General features: G+C 35.3%; 1 protein-coding gene, 1 long non-coding RNA gene, 1 other non-coding gene and 1 pseudogene across 11 annotated transcripts; 3 read left to right on the forward strand and 1 right to left on the reverse strand.

The window, feature by feature from the left end:
• The first annotated feature begins 8,822 nt into the window (after positions 1-8,822).
• TRNAS-CGA (transfer RNA serine (anticodon CGA)) lies at positions 8,823-8,904 on the forward strand. The gene has a single exon. It is a non-coding gene; the product is annotated as a tRNA-Ser (tRNA).
• Positions 8,829-9,809, forward strand: LOC137740614 (protein THYLAKOID ASSEMBLY 8, chloroplastic pseudogene; annotated as a pseudogene).
• A 194-nt stretch (positions 9,810-10,003) lies between these two features.
• Positions 10,004-14,349, forward strand: LOC137743402 (uncharacterized). Of its 9 annotated transcripts, none has more exons than XR_015966569.1 (11): positions 10,009-10,216; positions 10,342-10,395; positions 10,607-10,743; positions 10,948-11,011; positions 11,252-11,363; positions 11,454-11,547; positions 11,641-11,701; positions 12,130-12,189; positions 12,829-12,904; positions 13,417-13,503; positions 14,185-14,349. It is a non-coding gene; the product is annotated as an uncharacterized LOC137743402 (long non-coding RNA). The 9 variants fall into 9 exon arrangements; XR_015966572.1 differs by lacking the exon at positions 14,185-14,349 and adding an exon at positions 13,959-13,997; XR_015966567.1 differs by lacking the exon at positions 14,185-14,349 and adding an exon at positions 13,905-13,977.
• A 2,984-nt stretch (positions 14,350-17,333) lies between these two features.
• Positions 17,334-22,796, reverse strand: LOC137740044 (peroxisome biogenesis protein 2). The gene is made up of 8 exons (XM_068479831.2): positions 22,481-22,796; positions 21,906-22,019; positions 21,650-21,803; positions 20,821-20,957; positions 20,627-20,727; positions 19,445-19,562; positions 17,905-18,071; positions 17,334-17,764 (listed from the first exon to the last, which is right to left on the reverse strand). Exons 1-8 carry the CDS (start codon positions 22,586-22,588, stop codon positions 17,650-17,652), a joined length of 1,014 nt encoding a protein of 337 aa, XP_068335932.1. The 5' UTR covers positions 22,589-22,796; the 3' UTR covers positions 17,334-17,649.

The following is a 22,796-nucleotide window of genomic DNA, read 5'->3' on the forward strand; positions in this document are numbered from 1 at the left end:
AAAAGACTTAACTGAAATTCGATTGTCATTCATCACTACGACGTTCAATAAATTAATTTATCAATTACATGTATATATAGGCTACAATGCTTGTATATATCTAGCACAATCATCATCTGACGATCAGATATAATTCATGTTTATATATATTTTATATAATCACTATCTAACCTTTAAAACGATAATTATATTAAATTTAATAAAAATAATAATCATATGAAATACTCTTATCGTCAAATTCGTAAATATTTCATCGGAAGAATTAAAATACAAACCCACATAAACTGAATTTATTTTTTAGCTAATGGAATTTTTATAATATTAATTGGAGGCAAGACCACCGACAGAAGTCTGCGTACTCCCCGCCAACCTTTAAGATATTGTTCCCAAATACCCCGATTCGTTTATACCCATATTCCAACCCACTAAAGTGCACCGACCGCACAAGCGCAAGTTAGAAAAGTGAATATTGCACGGAATTGGATAATACAGGGCAGGGCTTTACTAAATACACAACTGGGAAAGTGATCGACAAATTTCAACATCTGTGATCATTTCCCTCGCCACCATCCCCTAATTGGTAATTGCCGAATACTCTTTTGCAACTTCCTGATGACGGCTTTCTCCTCCCTCTCGTCGACGGCGTTGGTGACTTTAACTTATCACATTTACTGTCTCATGCTTCTGATGTGTCTGATGAATGAATCTTTACTTTTACCACGCCCGTATCTGCCGTAATAATTGCGTAATCCAAAAGTGGGGACGCGAGTGTGCAACACATCTGACACGCAAGGATCGACGGTTCAGTGTTGGCCACGTCAACTAGTGAGTGGTTAGGGGACAAAACGGTGTTCCGTTTTCTAGCGTTGACTGGAGTCAACGCTCATGATTGGGATATAGAACTTTGCGGTAAACGGTAAATGGCGGTGGTGACCGTTTACTGTGAGTCCCGTAAGGTGAAAAAGTAGTCATGAGTCCAAAGACTGCCTATTGAAAACATTATTAAGTTGGAAGCCTTTCTTTTTTATTTTTTTATTTTTTTATAAATACATTATATATATATATACTAAGAACATCTCGAAGGAAGGTAGCATTTGAGTTGTAAAGTTAAATTTGTTACGACATGTAGAAAAAATGCATCTATGACACAGATAAAACGCATCTACAAGGTTAGTTGCTATTTCTGTTTTTGTTTCTTTTTTTGTTTTGTTTGTTATACAAGCGATATTGGCAGAGATGAAATTCAAATTCAGAACCTTCGGTGTAAGAGTGAATGCTCTTACCCAATTGAATTACAAAGCCCCTTGCACTTTTTACAATTTTACCTCCTGTTATTAAAATGGCGTTTTATTGTAGTGACAGAAACCAATCACATCTATACGTTAAGGTGTCAATTTGACTCCTACTTGAATCTCTTGTTATTTAAAGTATTTTCCTTTTAACATTTTAGCTAGTAACATTTTAACAATTTAACCCACACACTTTTACCACACGGCTAATTAGCTAAAGTTGAGTTTCTTGTTATTTAAATTGTTTTCCTTAACATTTACGCTAACAACATTTTAACTATTTAACCCACACACTTTTCTCATGTGCAAACTTAGCTAAAGTTATGTGCTTTCTTTATGCACTCAAATTTGAATCCCTCTCGTCAAAATATATTTATTATTATTATTAAGTGGCCCCTCATCATAATATAGATTAGGCTAATATACATATATATATATATAGCTTTTTTTGTAATAGGAAAAAAAAAAAAAAAAACTCTCCTCTCTTTGTATATAGATGAGATTTTGTTTGGCCAAAAATGTAACACTCTCTATTTACTAGGAAGTAAATATGAAAGTAATAACTCGTAACAATTTAGTTCATCCTCCAATCACAAATTTAATTAAAGTAGTAAGTGTGCCAAATTCTACAATATTGTTTTCATGTTTTTAAGAAGATAATCATCATATATGAATTAACAAAAACTTCATTCTACAACATTGATTGTGTCTTTTGAGTCTTGTAGATATTATGCCGTATACATCATTTGCAACTCTATAGTTTGCTTTAATCAAATTAATCCTTATATTACCATTATTCGATTTTCAAAAAAATATCTCTCACTTATAAGAAAACAGTGATCCATGGGAAAGAGACTCCTCCTATCCTAATTAAGCCCCACGAATCAAAATGTAATCATGATAGAATGTTTATTAACTCTTTCATTGTTTTATAGTGAAAAGAATATGTGTGCCTAGTACATTGCATTTGGATCAGTTGACGACGAGCCGCCTAGGTGCCCAGCCTGTACATATATATACTGCTCTGGATTAGCAAATGGGTAGGTACACATTACTATCGTTCACTTCATAGCTCGATCGGTACGTAGGATTGAACTGGAAGGAATAACTCTCTATTTGAGGTATGCGTAAGGAAAAGAAACTGGTTTTTCGTTTGAAGGGGATTAGAAAGTGATTACTAAACAAATAGCCTAAAGGTATATATATACCTTCTTTAGGGTTTTATTTATTTATTTAGGGATCCAAAGTTCAACTTTGAGATTATGATTTTGTGGAAGCTGCACTTTTAAGGCTCATTTGGTATATAGTACTGAATTGGAATGGATAACTCTCAAATTTTAAGGTATGTTGAAGTGAAAAATGAACAAATTATGACTAACTAAAGGGTAGAAGATGAATTACTCACAAAGAACACTTATCCCTTCCAATTTGTACGATAAAACTTAGGTGGAGTGAATTTCTTCATGATATAAAGTAAAGTTTTTAATACGCACTGCGCATAGCCCCCAGATACAAGATGCTGTAACATCCTAGAGGATAAGTGAGATCAGAACCATCCAATATTGGGTTTAGAGAAAATCCGATACTAATCAGCATGCTTATAAATATATAATCACCTTGATTTCCTTATCTTTAAACATAATTGTTTGGGCCCAAAATAATATTGTTGGGCCTAGCAGCAGGATGTGCTCGGCCCAAGGTTATGTCAAATACTATGGGCCGAATGATAAATCCTGGGCCAGTTGGCAGGGTCGGTCAAGTCCTATCCTAAGTAGTCCAGATAAATAGAAAAGGTCGAGGAAGTCCTGGTGCGACCAGGATTCCCGACCGGCAAAGAATAAAGCCTCGAAAAGAAGGAAAATTCAGAATCCCAGTGGGAGTAGGTTTGTTCGAGTTAGAGTTGAAACGGGACAAGGACTCCCAATCCAGATCAGGATGCAAATCGGTCTCAAGGAATGGGGTGCTATAAATACAAGAAATCATGCAACAGAAAGCTCCCTTCAAAATCTGCATACAATTGCCCTGCGCAAAACCTCTCAAATACCTTGAGATCTTTTCTTTTTCTTTTTCTGCCGATACATCTTCAGTTTGGATAAATAGCACTGCTGCCGCAGAATCAGCCGACCGAGAAGCACCTTCAGTTTGGATAAACAGCACTGCGTCGAGGTCGATCGGTTACCTATCTAAGTCTCGGCCGAGAAGGGTTTTCGAATCCTTGTTGGTAGAGGTCATCTTGCTAGCCTTCTCGGCATAGTCAGGTGTTACGAATTGCATTGCTCGGCGTATTGGACGCCGAGTGATTTTATGATTGGATACTCGCAAGTAAGTTTCAGGGTTCGGCATTCCGACGGCCGAACTACGTTTACCATCAAGACATACATCACATTTGAGTACATGTGCCCATATAGTTTGGTCTCGATTCGGCGTGCTTATACTCTTACGAATATAATCACAGTGACCGAATCGGGCTCCGACGATTTGTGAACTCCGAAGAATTAGTAGCCTTGTCTTCAGGCTATAGAACCCAGAAACCGAGAGTGTTCCTTCCTCGGTCGCAATCGCAAGATAGAGAAGTCAACGACGCGCTCGACGCGACATCAACAAATTTTACTCCTCGGCCGACGAGTTGGCACGCCCCACATTCAACCGAAGGACGTAGTTAGCTTGTTAGTTACTCGGCCTGCGCGCCACGTAGGTTTTGTAATTTTTAGAGTCAACAATAATATATTAGTAGTTGTTGGTAGATGTTTGTTATATAAGACCCACATAAGTAATTGTGTGCCAGTTTTAGTCAAACATTGGGTGTTATGATCTTTCAAGCAAAAGGAAAATCTCATTGCTGCAATATGAAAGTACGTTTTGGAATAAAATTTTGGATTTGCTTAGTTGGGGTATCAGTACCCAATGGTGTATATTTTGGTTGTTCCTGCTTTCGAGATATGCGATATTCTACTAATTAATATCTAGATTCGAATATCCCACAGATGATATTGAAGAACTGCATCTGTTTTGATTGTTAGAGAAGGAGTACTCTTGTCCAAGAAAACATTATCTCCTAAGGTTTAGAAATTAATATTGTGATCTAGTTCTGATTGTATTCTTAATACGTAGAGATTCTTACATGTAACGGCAAATGTGTGTGAATAAAATAAACATGTAGTTAATATTTTCTATATGCTCACACCCCCCCCCCCCCCCCCCCCCAACAAAAAAAAACACAAAAAAAATCCTCAAAGTTCCTTTTTTTTTTTTTTTTTTTTTCCCCTTGCCGTCTTCTTCTCCAATGGCTTCTGCAGCGGCCTCAATATCTTTCTTCCTGATGGACATAATGTGGCTCACTTCTTCAAGCTCACGGAGACCATCGTAGTTTATATTTTCTACATTGATGAACCCGGGCCAACCTTAATAAGAATGTTGTCCATGCAGATATAGATACGCCGCAGTATTTTAGAGTCTAATTAATTTTGGGACATACATATATAGTTAAGAAAAAGCGTACTCGTTTAATAAGTTCGCAGCAAAACACAGTAATATACTAATATATATGTTCCATGTACAATTCCATGCACGAAAGGTACAGTAAATTATATATAAATATCAGGTCCTTTATGTAAAAGAATTCTATTTTTTTTTTTTCAAAAAATCGGGATTAGGTTTAGGATTCACTCCATATCGAAATTCAACGATCTGAATTGTCTATTTTGTAATTTTTTATTCATAGATCATCCTTACAAAAATTCAATTCAATTCGAAATCATTTGCCTCTTTAATTATCAAGATAAAATTTAGGAATTGTTATTAGCACTCCAAAAATCTCATTCTACACTCCAAACTTTTTATATTAGGAAAGAAAAATACATTTGTGGGGGGACTGTAGAATGAGATTTTTGGAGTGTCAATTAGACTCTCCTAAAATTTTATTGTTTCTTATATAACAAAATATTTGTTAATTTTTTTGAATCCAATTAAATGTTTTAAATATTTCTGATTTGACTAATATTTTGTAAGGAAGATATATGAGATGCAACTTGAAAATAGACTATTCGAATCATTAAAGTTTAATATGATGTGAACCCACAATTAATCTTCATTTTTATAAATAAAAAATAAAAATTTCTTTCTTTAAAGGCTTCCATTTGAATATATATACATATATGTATATGTATATATATACACACACGCGCATTGGTTTTAAGAAAAATATCCTCTTGGACAGTGTGTGCTCCAAATTTATAATCTTTAAAGAAAAGAAAGCAATAGTTCACCATCAGTTAGTTGTTGTTACTGGAGTATGATAAAGTTATTAATAAGATAAATGTGGTAAAGAGCGCCATATTTTTTTCATTAATTAGTATATAATATCATTATTACGTCAGCAATAACTACTAATAAATGGTGGCTATTGTTCTTTTATCTTGTAGTGAGTATAGTAAAAAAAAAAAAAAGGACAAGGATTGTTTGTCCTTTCATTTTCGGTGTCCTTCTGTACTCTGTTGTTTTGTGTTGTCACAATTAAGCCACATCAATATTTTATATTATTTTTTATAGAGATAATAAGATAAAAATGAATAGTAAAATAAAATGTTGACGTAGCTTAATTGTGACCACACAAACAAGAAAGCACGGAAGGACACCGAAAATGAAAAGACAGACAATCCTTGTCCAAAAAAAAAAAAAAAAAAAACACTATGACACCATTTTGTCTAGTATATTATGATCTCTTCTGCATCTGTACAACGGTGTTGAAATGCTACAATCTATTGGTTGAGGAATTATTTAGATTTCCTAGAAATGATGCCCTTTATGAGGTATTAGCAAATAAATTGACTGAGCATGGACTATGGTGCCCCATTTGCTCCCCACGCCAAACGTACAAAAGATGCAAATTAATACCCTTTAATTAGTGACAACAAAACTTGGTCCCTCCATGGATAACCACTAGTTCATTAGCCTAGTCCTAAGTGCACTTCATACACATTCACTCTTATCTACACTATTTTTGATCATTTAGGGTAATGTTTTTTTCTTCTAACTCGTAATAATACTTACTTACGTTTATTTTCATAGTGACTTTCAGACCGATTGAACATCATTAGCGAAAAAGACTAAAAAAATCACTTATTAATTTCACCAATTACCATATCGATTTTTGATCATTTAGGGTAATGTTTTTTTCTTCTAACTCGTAATAATACTTACTTACGTTTATTTTCATAGTGACTTTCAGACCGATTGAACATCATTAGCGAAAAAGACTAAAAAAATCACTTATTAATTTCACCAATTACCATATAGATACCAAGGATGAGAATTTGGTTTCGTTTTTTTTTTATAAAGATAGATCAATATCAATCTGTTAGTAGCATGTAACAGATCATGTTTTAGTTGAAATCGATTAACTAGGTTCTTTGCACAATTGCATTCTATAGATTAGCTTATGCACCTTTTTCTTTTAGGGTTTGGTCCACTATTATAATTCAACATAGACAGCCAGCTTTTGCAGTACTATATGCCTATATTACCCAAAGAAATCTTATTATCTAATAGGATTTAATCATGACATTCTTCAATTGGAAAAATTAATATGTTATCCTTCTAATGAGAGAATTTCTGATAGCCGTTTTATTTGACTAATAGGCAAAAGAGCTGGTTTGGATCCACCATGGAGTAGCAGATCCAGATGGCTCTTGCCATAAGATAGTGACTCTCAAAGGGAATAACAAGCTAGGACCATCTTTAAGATGTGGCCTTAAGTTGGAGGAAACCCAACTGAAAACCCTAGCTAGGGTTTCAAGATGGTGATATATTAGTCTCTTTTTCCCGACTGCATTTATTTGACACATTGTTTTGGTGTTACACTTGTGGGGTTCAATTCCCAGCACACTATTTCTACAGTGAGCACAATTTGCAGACTTGATAAGATCTGTATTCCAAGAGATTCAAAATGTTCCCCAATATTCCCCTCTATTATTCCCCATTGCAAAAATTCTGTTTTGTCATACTGCTGAAAATGAAATTCTTCAAACTTTTTAGTCCATTAAACATGAGGCAGTTTAAATCTAACCACTGACAAGTGTGTGTGTGTGTGTGTGTGTATCGTCACAATAAAATAAAATAAAAATTTGTTGAATACAAAACTAATGGCAATTATGTGCTAAGTTAGCAACACCATATATATGCGGTTTTATTAGTTTCTCTTTAAATATGAATTATCTAATCAATTCATTGCATGTGTCAATTTTTAATTGTGTCTATCTTCAATTCATTGTATGGACATTGTGAAGCGACAATGATATTAAGGTGAAGTATTCATCAAGAATCTAGAGCCATGCATATATTACTATCACGATGGGGTCTCTTCGCGAATCACCAATTTAGTTTTAGGTTGAACAAAAGGACTGCAGTTTTGATGTTATTTCCATGCAAAAAATGCATGCATATGTCAACTGTTGAAGGTCACCGACTCACAGGAAACCATTTTGGTTTCCATCTCTCCTCAAATTTTACAAACACCATACGATTTTCATGACGGTGTTAATTTGACATCCACAAAAACTATCATATATACAAAAATATTTCTCATTTTTGTAATGCTCAAATCAACAAGTGGCCTGGTAGCTAGTTTTTCACATGGCCAAGTACACTTTACCTACTTCTTGCTGATATATTCAAATTATGTAGAGCTTTATATGATTAAGAAAATTCACACACACACACACACACATATATATATATATATATATATATAGAGCTTTTAGAAATATGATGATTGGATCTTTTGATTTGAAAATCTATGATCAGGATATATAGAAATGTCAAAATCAATATTCCAGACTTTTGGGAATTTATCAACATGGTAGATCTTTGGGGTCTAGATTAAGCAATATTATTATAAAGCACCATCATAAGAAAATACTACGTACATCAATACTCGAAATAGTGATGAACCACTATAAATCTAAGGTAACTGTATATGAAAAAGAAATACACCTCAATTCTCTCTCGCACTTTTGTTAATTGGTGAAAGTGAATAATAAACGCACAATCACATGAAGAACACACACCTAAATACGAATTAGTTTTCCCGAGTTGGGCTGCGTCCAAGGTTGGTTGTTTCAGGCATTTTGCTACGACAAAAAGAGAGTGAGAGTAAAAGGGAAAACTCATGCCATGTTACAATGCGACGGATAAAGTTATTGCATAGACAAAGGTTTAGGCCTCATTGATGTCGCCCATGGAGAAAAGGATTGCAGCATAAGCCGGAAAATGGGAAAGTTAAACACCAAATCTCCAATTATGTTCTTATAATACATCTCCTCCACCGTTGGATTAAGACGTGACTTCAATTTTTTACTCCAGTGCCAAGGAGAACTGGACATGCAAAGGGTCCCCTAATTCTTAAGCCTGCCAGAACCCAGAAGATAGCATTTCAGCTTAAAATATCTAGGCCCATCACAGGCCCGTATAATACATATCTTGAATTACCATAAAAAATATAATTAATATGTTAAATGGAATGCCTTCATCAAGAACGTCGATATGTCCGAGTGGTTAAGGAGACAGACTCGAAATCTGTTGGGCTTTGCCTGCGCAGGTTCGAATCCTGCTGTCGACGTTTGTTTTCTATTTTCCGTTTTCCAAACTAATAAATTTCCGGGGTTCGAAATCGTCATTATACATGAAAATATTAAAATGCGAAGTTGCGTTCTTTTTTTTCTTTTATATTTTTCCACGAACAAATCATATTATATTTTCTTTTTAAAAGGGCAAATTCGTCATTACAAATCAAAATCCAAAGCAATTTTTACCACTTCACTTTCCAGCTCTTTGCTTTCCCTTCCCCACCCACATCCATGGGGACTCTGCACCCGAACACAACCCACTTCCTCGCACCCGCACCCGCACCACAACCTGCGTTTCCATAGGGTGCGGACCATGCGACAACCGTGGACTTTTGGTCAAAGGCCGGGTCCTCAGCATCGAGGCCATCCAAGTCGTTCAAACCCTCAAACGGGCGCGAAGGTCCGACGCAGCCCAATTCCCCGCCCTTGTCTCCAAAGCCCTCTCCCGCCTGATCAAAGCCGACCTCGCCGCCGCTTTCCGGAAGCTTCTACAGCAGGATCAATGCCACCTGGCCCTCCTTATCCGTTTATGCCGAGATGGCACTGACGCTGGCGAGAAATGAAAAGGCGGAGGACATGGATTTGATTTGTGATCTGGAGACAGAGAGCGGGGTCCCGTGGGACAGCGATAAGGGGCTGATAAGGTTGATCAGGGCCGTTATTGGCGAGGATAGGAGGGAATCAACGGTTAGAATTTACGAGATGCTGAAGAGGAATGGGTGGGGGTGTAGTGGGTTTAAAGCGGATGAGTACATGGTTAGGGTTTTGAGTAGGGGACTGAAGAGACTTGGTTTATTTGAAATTTGGGAGCCTTTTGAAGGGTAGTTTCGGGAATTTAAGTGTACAAAACTAGTGAAGGAAATTGTAAGGAGGGAGTGGAGTTTTTATTTACACCCTCCAAAATTCTATATATACTAAATCTCAGCGGATTGGCACTGTTCATTAACAGTGCCGTTCCGGTTTCGTCCCTCAGTTTCTTCATGGTTTTTCGGCTTTAGTGGGATTGTGCAGTAAATTGGCCATTTTGCCCTTCATCATAGGTGTTGCGCGTGCCTGCCTGTTTGCTTCTAAGCGATGTTGACACGTTAGTCTGATTCGAAGAGTTCTCCACCGTTCCTTTTCGTTTTTGGTGAGGAAGGTGCTCGAAGGCTCTTCCATTTTCTTCCGTCGCTTTTTCCTTTCTTTCCTCTCTGTGCTTTTCTCCCCGCGTCAACCCTTCGTGTTTCCCTGCTTCTCTCGCCGCGTCTATCGTCGATCGTGTGTTGTGTGAAGAGTCTCTTTTTCCGGCTGATTGTACTGTTTCAGGTGGTTTCTCTGCTTTTTTTTATTTTTTATTTTTTATTTTTTATCTTTTTATCTTTTTTCTGATTGGGAAGAAAATTTGTGTTTTCAGTGTGGTTGTTTAATTTGATTGGGTTTTTTTGTTTCAGGAAAATTGGTGTGCGAATTTTAGGGGTTTTTTGTACAACCTTGCAAACCCCTAGGTCTGTGAGTTTTTTCTTTCAAATCTTTTCTTATTTTTTTCGATGATTTGTGTGTGGCTGTTCCATCTAATTCGATTTTTCGTTTTAGGAAATCTTGGTCTTCGAGGTTTAGGGTTTTCATCTAGATCGATTGCTCGATCGATGTAAAATTGAAGTCCTCTGTTTTTTTCTCTCTCTAGAACTCTGTTTTATTGTGTTGTTTCTGTTGCAGGTGGCGGTGTTTGCTTGGTTTTGTGCTCTGGTCTTAGAAATTGAATAGTTTTTTTTTTTTTTTGGTGGTTTCGTGCTATCTTGAACTCCAAGTGGAAAGCCCGGGGAACAGGAAATGGACAATCACAATTATTATTGGTTTTTATATTTAATATTTAACTCAGTTTAATTAATTAAAATTTTTTCATCAATTAATTTGAATTATGTGGTGAAATAATCATATATAATTAAGTTTATTAGGTTGCTTTTTTTTTTTTTTTTTGGGTGTGTTTTAGCATGTGGATCAGATTTCAAGTATTTTTTAGGGTGGGTAAAAAGGTTGATATAGTCTATTTGTTGCAGAGGATATGAAGAAGTGGAAAGGTACCGGGTGGAATGCGAGTTTTGATGCTTAAGACAAAGAATGGTAACTTAGCTATTTCATTTGCTTTTTGGCTATTTCATTTGCGCTGTACAATGCGTTTTAGTTTTGTTCAACTCATAGATAGTTTAACCCATGATATGTCTTCGCATCGTTCTTGGATATCATTAACTACTCCTTGCAAAAGGTGAAACTGAATATATACAAAATTTTATATTTGTGCATCAATAGATAACTATGACTAATTTAAAGAAATTGTTGCAATTTGGTATCAATTGTGTTCAGTTGTTTGGAAGCATGACTATGTCTGCAAGAGATTTACTGAGGATCCAGATTGTATCATGTTCTGAATGAGCTTGAAAGAGGAGTTGCTCTTCATCTGACAATTGCATCTCATGTGAGTAATGTCTTCTGTTTTTGTGTCTAAATTATTGAGAATTAACTTATACAGATGGGGATTAAGTGATTTAAAGACATTGCATTTTAGAATAGGTTTTGTTAATCTACCCGTGGTGGAACCCAGCTGTTGAGAGGCAACCATAAGATAGAATCCATCGGATAGGGCAGTACAAACTGATCAGGTACACATTTTTCTCCAGTTCTGCAAAGTGTTCCCAACTATACAAACCAAAAAATCTATGTTAATATCTCTAATATTTTCTTCTCCATTGCAGAATTATGAGATTGGTTTGGAATTTGATTATTTCAATTTGTTTTTCTGGAATATATTTCAAGGTCAGTTGCTAAACTCTGTCCTTTGTTATTGGTTTTTGTTATTAGATTATTCTTTGTTGCTTTGGATTTAAGCTATTGTTCAATGTCTTTTCATATGAGTTCTGCTTTTTGCATTGTTCTTTTTTGTTATTAATGTTGGATTGTTGGCTTATAAATTTAGAGTGGGTTGCTTTAGATTTTACTTGGAGTAGCTTGCGAATTGATTGCTGGGTTTTAATTTAGAGCACTATCTAATCAAATGAAGGGCCAAGAGTTTCTATTTGAATGATGGTCCTAGATCATTTCATTCGTTCCAGAAATGTTTCTGAATTTGAAGACTTAAAATCCAGACTAAAGAGTAGCATTATCTTGGATTGCCTATCTTAGCATGATGATTTTAAATTACAACAACTTTGAAATTTACATTTGGAGTGTATTTTCATGTACAGGACAAGGTGTGGATTAGATAGCAGGATCTGGTTGGAAGACAAGATTTTGTGAAAGAAAGGGTAAGAAAATGCTGATGAATTTTCTTTGTTGATCTGTGCATGTAAGAGCTCTTACTGATTGTTTTGTTTTCTTTTGGCCATGTAAAGGCTCTGTACATAGAGTTCACAATACATGCATAGTTTTTCTTTGTTCTAAAAATTTTAAGTTCCTATAATTCTTTTCCTGCATTTATGAATTCTAAATAAATGCAAATCATAAAAATAATCACAGTGGATAAAATTATTGGCTTTTATGCACTAATGAAATATGGCATCCTTTCAGCTCCCACCCAAGGGTTTTTTAAAGAATGATGTAATTAAATCAATTACATGCTCTATTAAGTATGTTTTATATATAGTTGTGGTAGTTGTAAGGGAATGAAATATTTATGCAGATAATTGGTAGTTTAAATATATAAAAATGGAGAATAATTATAAATGGAACACCTAGGATATTTAACATTGTTTTGTTTTGCATGTTTTCTCATGTTAGCACAGCTTTTGTTTATGCATTTTATTCAAGTGCTATTTTTTATAAGTGTTAATTTCGGGTTGTATATCTACATCTAACAATTAATTATTCGTTTGGAATTTGGTTGTTTGTTAATTTCATTACTACCTATTCCCTCAACTTCACCTAAACTGTTCTGCATGTATAAGATTTGTGTTCATGCAAGTGATTTCAGACAGATTTCAAGCTGGGGTGTAGAGATTTGATTCAAATTGATGGATTTGGGTAAGAAACTAAGAAACTCTGATATTTTCTTTTGGTTGTAAGATTTGAAATGGACATGCATGTGACTTTCTTTGTGAGATATAAGAAATTGAGAATTTTTTTGTTTATTGTTCTAGGGTGGGAGGGGTATTGATAGATATAAGAGAATTAGTAATTTTAATCAATTTGATAAATTAAGAATAGCGAGCTAGCGATCTACACAAAAAATTTGTTAATAAATTGGTTAATAGGTTTTCATTTCCATTTTATTATTAGCTCTAATGCTTTTGTTTGACTTATGTGTATGATACAATTGATACGTTCTGTGTATATGAGCTTGCTTGAAATATAGCTAGGAATCATCTTTCCATTTTTTAGAATACTTTGAAATATAACTAGGAAACGTCTTTCCTTTTTTTATTTGGGCAAACATTTATTTCCTACACTGTTAACTTTCTTTAATGCTTGCTCTGGATTTTACAGGTTCTTTTTAAAGTTTGGCACTAAATTGCTTTTCTTTTCTTGGGTGCAAGGAAAATGAAGGAAGAGAAGGAATTAAATTCTGGATTTATCAAACACTTTGTAGATATTCCATGCATTTTTGCAGCTGGAATCTTTTGGTAAATACTTAACCTTTTAATCAAAGCCTATGTATGCCAATTGGTTTTGTAAGTAGCATCAAATAATTAATTGCTTTTTTCTTGGTAAGTGCTTAAATGTTTACACTTTCAGTTTACCAGAAAATGATAAATTGAGACAAAGTTGGAACCTAAATTACCTAATAAATCAATATTAGCAAACCCATGAACTTATTTCGTGATTATCACAATATTGTTTCAATATCCTATTTTTGCTTGCAATTTTGTTCTCTCTAGGACATTAAGGTGCATTTTTGGTTTTTAAGTTTCACCGCCAGATAACAACTGTTTCATTGTGATCTCTCTGTGAGATTGGATATATGATTTAAAATTTTTGTTAACAAATGTTAATCGTGATTCAATTGTTTTCTCAATTATGTAAGGAGATGCAATCTAACCGACTGTAAAAGATGTCGACTGTGTTGATCAAAAAATAGAAACTGCATGTCTGTATTATGACAGGAAATGGAGAGCAATCTGTCTCAGTTTTGGAATGTACTGGAATCAAAGAAGCTAACTCAAGGTGTTAACTTTGAATTTCCCCGAAATATCCTTTTTTTATTAATTATTTAGATGTAGAAATTCTCCATGTTATTTTTATTAATTATTTATTTGGGAGTGAAGTGAAAATCTGTAAATGCGGATTTGTGTTTGTTTGCCCAGATGCTATTTCAAAGCTGGAGGAGGCATTGTTGATTAATCCTAGGAAATATGATGCTCTGTGGTGCTGGGAAATGCTTAAATTGCTTGCGCATTATGCACTCCGGACCAGAATGAGGCAAAGGTTCCAAAAGGTGTTATACTGCTTCCAGAAGGCTTTCAACGAGGTGCTTCCACTTACAAATTTGTTATTCTTGGAATTTGTAATCCCGCAGCAACGCGCGGGCATTACTAGCTAGTGTTTACTAATCCACATTCTAATGATAAATTTTGGGTCACACTAAAAATTGCAGCTTGGGCTATTCTAATTTCAACTGTCTCTTTTATTTATTTATTAGTACAACGGTATATTTTACATTAAAGGGAGGGAAGAGTTCGGCTAAAATATATCCAGGGCAAGAAACCAAAAGTATACAAGTAGGCCTACAAAGAGGCAAGCACCAAAGACAACACCACAAATAGGTAATGCAAGGAGTTACAAGGATCTCAACACCGCATCAAATGCTAAAATGTCACTCCTTACACTATCCTCATAAAGACTTAGTGTAGACAAGAAAAACCATCATTACAAAGCACATGAACCAGAGAAGATGGAGGTTGTTAATCCAAACATGATTCTTCATTTCCTTACACCGCCACGACGCCAAAAAGTGCGTAGCCTTGTTGGTTGATCTTCGAATCCAAAACCAGCGACAAACATGAAAAGAATCTCCCAATCGAATGCACTACTAAAGTAGAAGGAAAGCTTCCCACTTGCCCTTCGAAGGTGAGTGTCGCAAACCTGAAACTGTTTCGGAGGAATCAGATTCAAGAACCATAGAATGCCAACCCAATTGATGACCAAATTTACATCCAAATTCAACAGCCATCGCCTTCACCATAGCCACACTCCTGGCCTTGACTCTATACCTAGCAGCACCCAAAAAAGTCCCAGCTTCGTTGCATGCAACCACCCCAACAAAACCCGATTCGAAAGTCATTTCCCAACTAGCATCCACATTAAGCTTGATAAACCCCAAGCTTGGAGGAGTCCACGTGATCGGAGTTACCAGAGATCTAGGGGCCGTGGTTGGCCGATTACCTGGCAACTGAGTACCATGCATGAAAGTCCCAAAAGAATTAGAAATTTTGAAAACTACCTTCTCTGGATGAATGGGTTGATGATTGAAAAGGAAATTACGTCGGGTCTTCCAAATCTGCCAACATGTAAAAGCAATATAAGACAGCAAGCGTCTCTTATCAATCTTCGATCCAGGAGCCGCCTCTAAGCAAATCGAAAGCTAGGTTGCCCAGGTGGTGACATCCGCACATTGTATCCTTAGACCCAAAGCTCCTCCAAACCACACCAACTCAACCCACGGACAGAGAAGTAGGAGATGCTCAATGGTCTCCTCTTGAGTGTTGCAGATAGGACATATAGGAGATGAAAAGGATCTTTTTTAAAATAAATTCGCCATGGTAGCAAGAGCCTCATGAAGTGTCTTCCACATAAAACAGTTAATTTTTGGTAACACATGCATACTCCACAGCCATTTCCAAAGAAAAGAAGGGATATTGGCCGAAGTAGTGGCCATGAAAGATCTTTGGGGACATCTGAAAATAATATGCGAGTCAAAACGGTCCAAGTGATATACACACACACACACACACAAGCCTTTTAAGGGAAGGGAAATTTTATTTGAACCCATGTAACCTCTGTCTACACCCAACTTACTCTCTAAACTCAACTTACTCTCTAAACTCATATTACTTTTAATCAAACTATTAATATCACTTTAAACCCAACTTTACTACCTAAATTACCCTCATAAACCCACTTCAATATATAAATTTCTTTTTACCCCCATTTAGAAAACAAAAACCCGAAATCAATATTCTAGAACTTATTCAAGGCGTAAAGAGAGTAACATCTCTTGCCCATTTGTCTCATACTTAATCTTTGTTGCATATTTGCCACTCTAATACACAAAGGCAAGGACCTAGTGGATACTGAAAATGATGCAATACTCGTCATTCTGATATACAATTAAGTCGAGTTTAAATAACTGTGTCATCTCGGTGCTATTGTTTGATCCTTGCTCTTGCATTTGTCAAGTTCAAGCTTAATTAATTAGAGCTAGGTATAAATTGTATTCAATGGTTAAGTTATATAAAATAGACAACGTGTAGTTTAGAAATCATAAAAATAGTTTGTTGTGTGTCAATGTTTTAGTCAATTTTCGCATCTTACTTGCCAAGAAGATTAACTGCTTTCACAGAAACAAGTAGAAGGGTTTGGATAATACTAATCTATGTTGTAGTTGTCAGCCAAAAGCCAAGAAAATTACATCTCTAGTGTTGGCTATAAATTGAACATTTATTGTTACGGACTTAAACTTAGATTTAGTTTCTGGGCAAGTGTAATAGAAAAGGTGTTAATTTTGTTTCTAAATCCTAAAAAAATTGAAATCAAATGAAAAAAATTTGCATAAATCGATTCATACCTTAGTTGGAGGATTCACAACTTTAAAATCATCATCCATTGGTCAAGAAGAGCATATTTTTCTCTATGAAAGCGTTACAAGGGTTTAGCTAGAATGAATGTACGATAAATATTACGTGATCGTAAGGTTTAATGTGATGATAGGGTTTGATTATTGAGTGGGTTTATTAATAAATTTTAATTTTATTGTTAATTTCATCTTGTATTTGATAGTAATTATGCAATAGAGTAGAAAAGATAATTCACATTTAAAATTCAAGTTGGGTGTAAAAAGAGGTTATATGGGTTTAAATAAAATTTCCCTTAAGGGAAGGGATCCCCATTTAAAAAAAAAATAAGAACACTCTATTGACCATTAGATTTGACTTTAATGAAATTCTGTGGCTGAGATTAAATCACATGCCACTGAATCTCAATCATAGGATTTCATTAAAGCCAAATTTAACGGTTAAATTTTGAAAAAAAAATATATATATATTTATATTTATATCACATAATTGATAACACGAAGCACAAAACGAACAATTTGAAAACAATATGCGCGTCGTTTCGATGTAAAAACAACGATATTTCCACTCACTGGACACGTGACAAAACAATTTATGGATATCTTGAAAGCAGATACGCGGCAAATAAGTCTAAAAACGACATAATTAACTAGATTCGTGACTTTTATAAACCCAATTGCATATGAAATTATATTACATATTTTATGGAATAGCATTAAGTTTCAAAGCAGATAAATTATATACAAAAAGGTACAACAGACAAGGACGTACAAGGATCAAAAGGGTAAAGAATGAAGCTCTCTCTAATCAATAGATGAATCAATGATTCTAAAAGGAACATGATTTCTAAATTTCATATTGATTTTCCCCCCAATTCATAGGTTTTTCTTAGGAGGAGGAAAATAAAGCAATGCTACTTTCAAGCATTATTTTGTACCCTTGTACTTATTAAGTGCTTTGCTTCTCCATTGTAACGAATCATTGCTTTGGCTCGCTAACATGCCGCTGCATTGCGACCACGGGCTCATTGCATCTGGAACATCTGAAAGCTGGGACAGCAGCACACCGCGTCCTAAGGCAGTAATAACAGTATCTGCCGAACATGAACAATTATTTCATCAATATTAAATTTTACTGTAAATCATCATTTGATCCGACGAATTTGTTCCTCGCTCAAAAGTAGCTTTCTTTCAATAAGAAAAAGTAAAAGAGGGATCAGATTTAGTGACGCACCTGTGCTCACATGGAAGAGCGAGAAATGGAACGGTTGGACTGGCCTGGCAAATGGGGCAAGTAAGGTCATCCTCTTTTGAACTTGATGATTTATCTTTGGAAAATGGACTAAGAAGTTTTTTCATAGAGGATGAGTTTAGAAGAGGAAGAAGTAACAATAACATCTCCTGCCATCAGCACAAGGACTAATTAAGTTCTATCCGATGTTATGGCCGAAATTCCATAAAGTAAACCAAAATTGGACAGCAGAACAACAAATCATGAGGCAAAGCTGTAAAGACCATTATGCAGAACAAAAAATTTAAATAGAAGCCCGCGCACACATGCACGTGTGGGAAGTGGATACATTTGCAACAGGCCAATCAAGTAATTAATATTGTTTTTTTTCTTCTCTAGTTTCAACATCTAAAAGAATGCCATGGATGTATGAGTCATGGTTATGAATTCAGGATTGGTACAAAATCTAGAACTTTCCCTCGCAAATCCAAAACTTTGAAAATGTTTTTGCTCTGTAAGGTGGAGAATGACTGCATATGTACATTTGGTTAACCTTGATCCTTGGTTTGTGTATTTAAAACCATGCAAGAAGGATTAAGGATTGAGCACATAACCAAGAGCTTTCCTTGCAGAAAGAACTCTAAAAATGTTTTTGCTTTGTCCGAATAGACAAAATATTGCAAACAAAAAATCAGCGTACTTGTGTAGGTATCTGTTTTCATACCAATGCAAGTACATGCCAAGACGCATGCAACCTAGGCAGGAAAAAGAGGCCGAAGCTCGTGCAGTATGAGCAGTGGCAGAGATAAAATTGACACATGATCTCTAGAAACCACTAAATACCATTAACCCGGAACTAAAAGAGAGCGAGCTTAATTTTTTACTTACAGACAAAATAGCTTCTCTTAAGCAAGGAAACATTTGGGAGAAGATCCTTTATAATATGGTTTTTTATACTACTTATCATATCGAAAAATAGAAGTATCTACAACCCTAATTAAATACAAATCCATCAATACAGAACCCTGAGTCTCCCTCTATGAATGCATTAAATGAGAGGGAAGCAGATGCTATGCTGATTCTAATTGGTGAAATGTGGAAAACATAATTTCAAATAATAGAACTGTTCTCATATGTCTACCATATCATATTTAACTGCTCACCAGTATAGAAAAACCGCAAAATCATAATTATCGAGAACAAATCCCTTTTACCAAAGATTCAAACCCGACAAAAGGAAAGACTGCACATATACTTCGTTCTTAAGAACCCTTAACCACTATTCACTTGCGACAGACGGCAAAATAACGCATGAGACAGTGAAATGACCCCAAATGACAAAATAAGTATTGAGACGAAATTTCAAATATCCTAGAATTTTTCGAGTATCAACTAAACATCAGCTGTTTTAAGTCTAAATCCCCTACTACCAAATCATAGATAGAATTACTTGGTGTGCTTCAGAGTGACAATTCCTCAAACTACGAATGTAAACTCACCTCACACAATAATTAAAGTGATAAATCAAATAAAAAGGGCATACCGAGAATTCATTCCATACTAACTGGCGGTTCATGTATTCAAAGCTAACTGCTCTATTCATATTAGGGCTCCCATAGACCAGCCTAGCTCTTAAAGCTCTTTCAATTAGATTCCTATACCTGCATCACCAACTTGTAATATGAAAAGTTCTGCAAGCTTGCCAAGGAAAATGTTATTCCTAGATCACACTAAGAACATCACATGAAAAAATTCTCACATTATTATATCACACATGTAGCTTCAACATGTTGACCTATATAAAATGGAAGTAAAGAAAATTTCGATTTCCATTAAAAAATATTGCATACGATACTACAAGTTCAGTTATATGTTTTAACATAAACTACCAACTCTAAATGTAGTGCACTTATACTCCAAGCTTTGTTAAGGACTGGCTTGATAGGATCTATGTTGCACAGACACGGACACACACACGGCGACACGGCAAAATCTTAAAAAATAAGGACACGGACACCGCTAGGACACGATGATTAAAATATAATAAATTTATAATAAATATTACGTATATTAAAAACAACACACCCAATCAAATTAATCAACATCTAATTCAAATTATGCACACCCAATCAAATTATCAACCTCTATTATCTTTGCAATAGACAATAGTCAATGAAAAATTCAAAATACACAAAATTCAATCAAAATATGGAATGCTTACTTCTAATTTTGGAGTACAGGAGTTTCGATATGTACAAAACTGCCCCCAAACTTATAAACTTTAGGTTTTATAAGCTTTGGTATTTACAACACTACCGTGAAAATGTTTTTTAAATTTAAAAAAAGCCCCTGCCGTGTCTTGACCGTGTCCGATGCGTCTAACACTTCAGCATTTCGGAGTGTCCGTGCAACCTAGGATAGGATAAGTCACTAGATTCAAGGCATACTGAAGAAAGAAATGGATGACGGTTTACATGTTTTGTCCAAGTTTGATGGTAGCAGATGGATTACTCATGAAGCAAATTCAGCCTTCAATTTGGACAAAGTTTGGAAGGTTCCTCCATTTCTTTCTTCCATATGCCTAGAATCTAGTGAGTTATCCTACCCAAATCTAATTCTCTCCACAAAATGCAGCCTCAGTCTCTGAAAAAATTGGCTCAAAGTAGCATGCAGACATGAGTATACTGATTCAATGAAAACCATCTTTCAAGTATCAAATCCATACCTTCCTGTGTAAAGAAATAAAAGCAAGTTGCCAAATGAGGCAGCTTTGTAAAGTCCTTCTATACGTTGTATCAGAATCCATGCTCCTCGTGCCACTGACCTCTGAACAAATGCAGAGCGCTTCATTTGCCCATTTCAATAATTCTCCATGCGTTGTAATGAAGGGCAACGAAAAGATTGAAAAGAAAACAATACCTGTTCAGAATCGCCCCACCTACGGAAAGCAGAAAATGATTGCAAACGAGCCCATATGTATTGACCACCAACAGTAGCAACACAATACCAAAGCTTCTGCGCAACTGTAAGTCCAGGTCCTTCCAAACCCGTTCTGACTATATATAAGTTGAAGAAAAAACCGTAAGCATAACAAATAGAAATACTACATGTAATTAGGATGTAATTTAAACAAGCTGAATAAAAATTAAAAAAATAAAAATTAAAAAAATAAAAAAAAAAATTAAAAAAAAAAAAGCAAATTGCACACATCAGACAAAATATATCCGTTCACAGATCAATTTGTGATTGGGTAATTTAGGAAAAGCCTGGTTACTACATCAGACAATGATCTGGAATTGTAAACTTCTATTTTAACAAAGTCCAGAATGTTCGTTCAGCTGTATCATATAAAGTTGGTGTACGTTTGTTATTCTGTTGTGAGAGTATAATCATATTTGTTAACAACAAACATAGGGAAGAAAAAGCAAATTTTTCTAGAAATATAACAATATCAATACTTATTTGGTTATTGTATATCACCTAAAACAGCAACATTGGATCAATCTAGGACAAAGTGCATGCATACCAAACAAATCAGAATCGTCTAGGAGGATATAACTCCATTTACCAATGCCAAAAGAAGCAATACCATTGTTTTTAAGCCACAATGACTCATATAAATCAGTGCCAAGACAAGACTATTCAGAAAGCTCATCTTCTTTGGTTCTTCCTTAGCCAAACTGATCACAACTTTGTCTAGAACCTAGAGCCAGCTTAACATATGCAACAAATTTCCAGAAGTTCTTACCTTTCCCTCTTGCTACCATAGCACGCTCGTCTCTATACCTCAGATTCATGAGAGCGATTCCTGGAGTAGGTTTATCTACCCAAATTGAGAACCGCCAGATAAGAAACTCGAGGAAAGCATCAAGTTCTGCTTCATATTGAAATAACATTCCTGGCTAATCCCAATGAAAATAATAACAGTTTAGGGATTCTGTAACAGCTATACATGGTTACTCGCTTTGAGCACTAGCACTATAAGCCAAGACCAGGAGAGGTACCTTCATTAAGGAGAAGACCTTAACCAACTGTTCTTTCAACATGGCTGACATTTCAATGTCCAGCCTTCCCGCATCGAATTGGTTAACTCTGGATATCGAAATTGGGATTATTGACTGCAAAAGAATTCCTCATAAATCAACAAACACTATAACTAAGGTAATTCAACTCGAACAAAGTCACATAAACACTACTACACATGTGTATGCACGTATTTAAGCAATACCCAATGGAAAGAAGATTCTTTTAAACAAGAAGTTTACATTTAACAAATAATTGGTTTTGTTTTGCCATTAAATTACAATTTTTTTTGAGAATTCACTGGGTTTTATTTATGTGCTAATTCTAAACGAAAGACTGAATTTAATCTCAAAAACCATCAAACTGTCTCCCCACTCCACAAAAATTTATTTCCCAGTTATCATTTTCCGTAAAAACAAATACAAAAAGAAATAAAAACCCACGAAATTAATTTACTTTCTGAAATCCAGAAATTGAAAAATTGAACTAAATTAATAGCAGAGACATGAAAGCTATTTAACAAGTAAATTGATAAATTTTGAAAGGGAAAAGGAACCTGGTGGGAGTGAGAGATGGATTTCCATTGAGGAAGTAAGGATTTGTAAGTGTGAAGCCAAGCGTCTTCTGCTGGTGGTCTAACAGTACTATTACTGCTACCACTCATTGAACGACTGAACAATTCAACAATCCCCTTCTTCTTCTACTTCTTTGAAGGGTTCGGTGATTGTGAATCGAATAAAATTTATTTGGAGTTTTGATTTGAGATTGGGGGTGGACGGTGATTGCTCTTCTCAAGGCTCTCTCTCTTTCTCTCTCTCGGTTTGCAAGGGCGGGCGGTTGAGCTAGCGGCAAAAACCTATATTCACTCGAGC

Source organism: Pyrus communis, chromosome 9 (assembly GCF_041283825.1).
Source record: "Pyrus communis isolate YQ-2024b chromosome 9, ASM4128382v1, whole genome shotgun sequence".
Lineage (NCBI taxonomy): Eukaryota > Viridiplantae > Streptophyta > Magnoliopsida > Rosales > Rosaceae > Pyrus > Pyrus communis.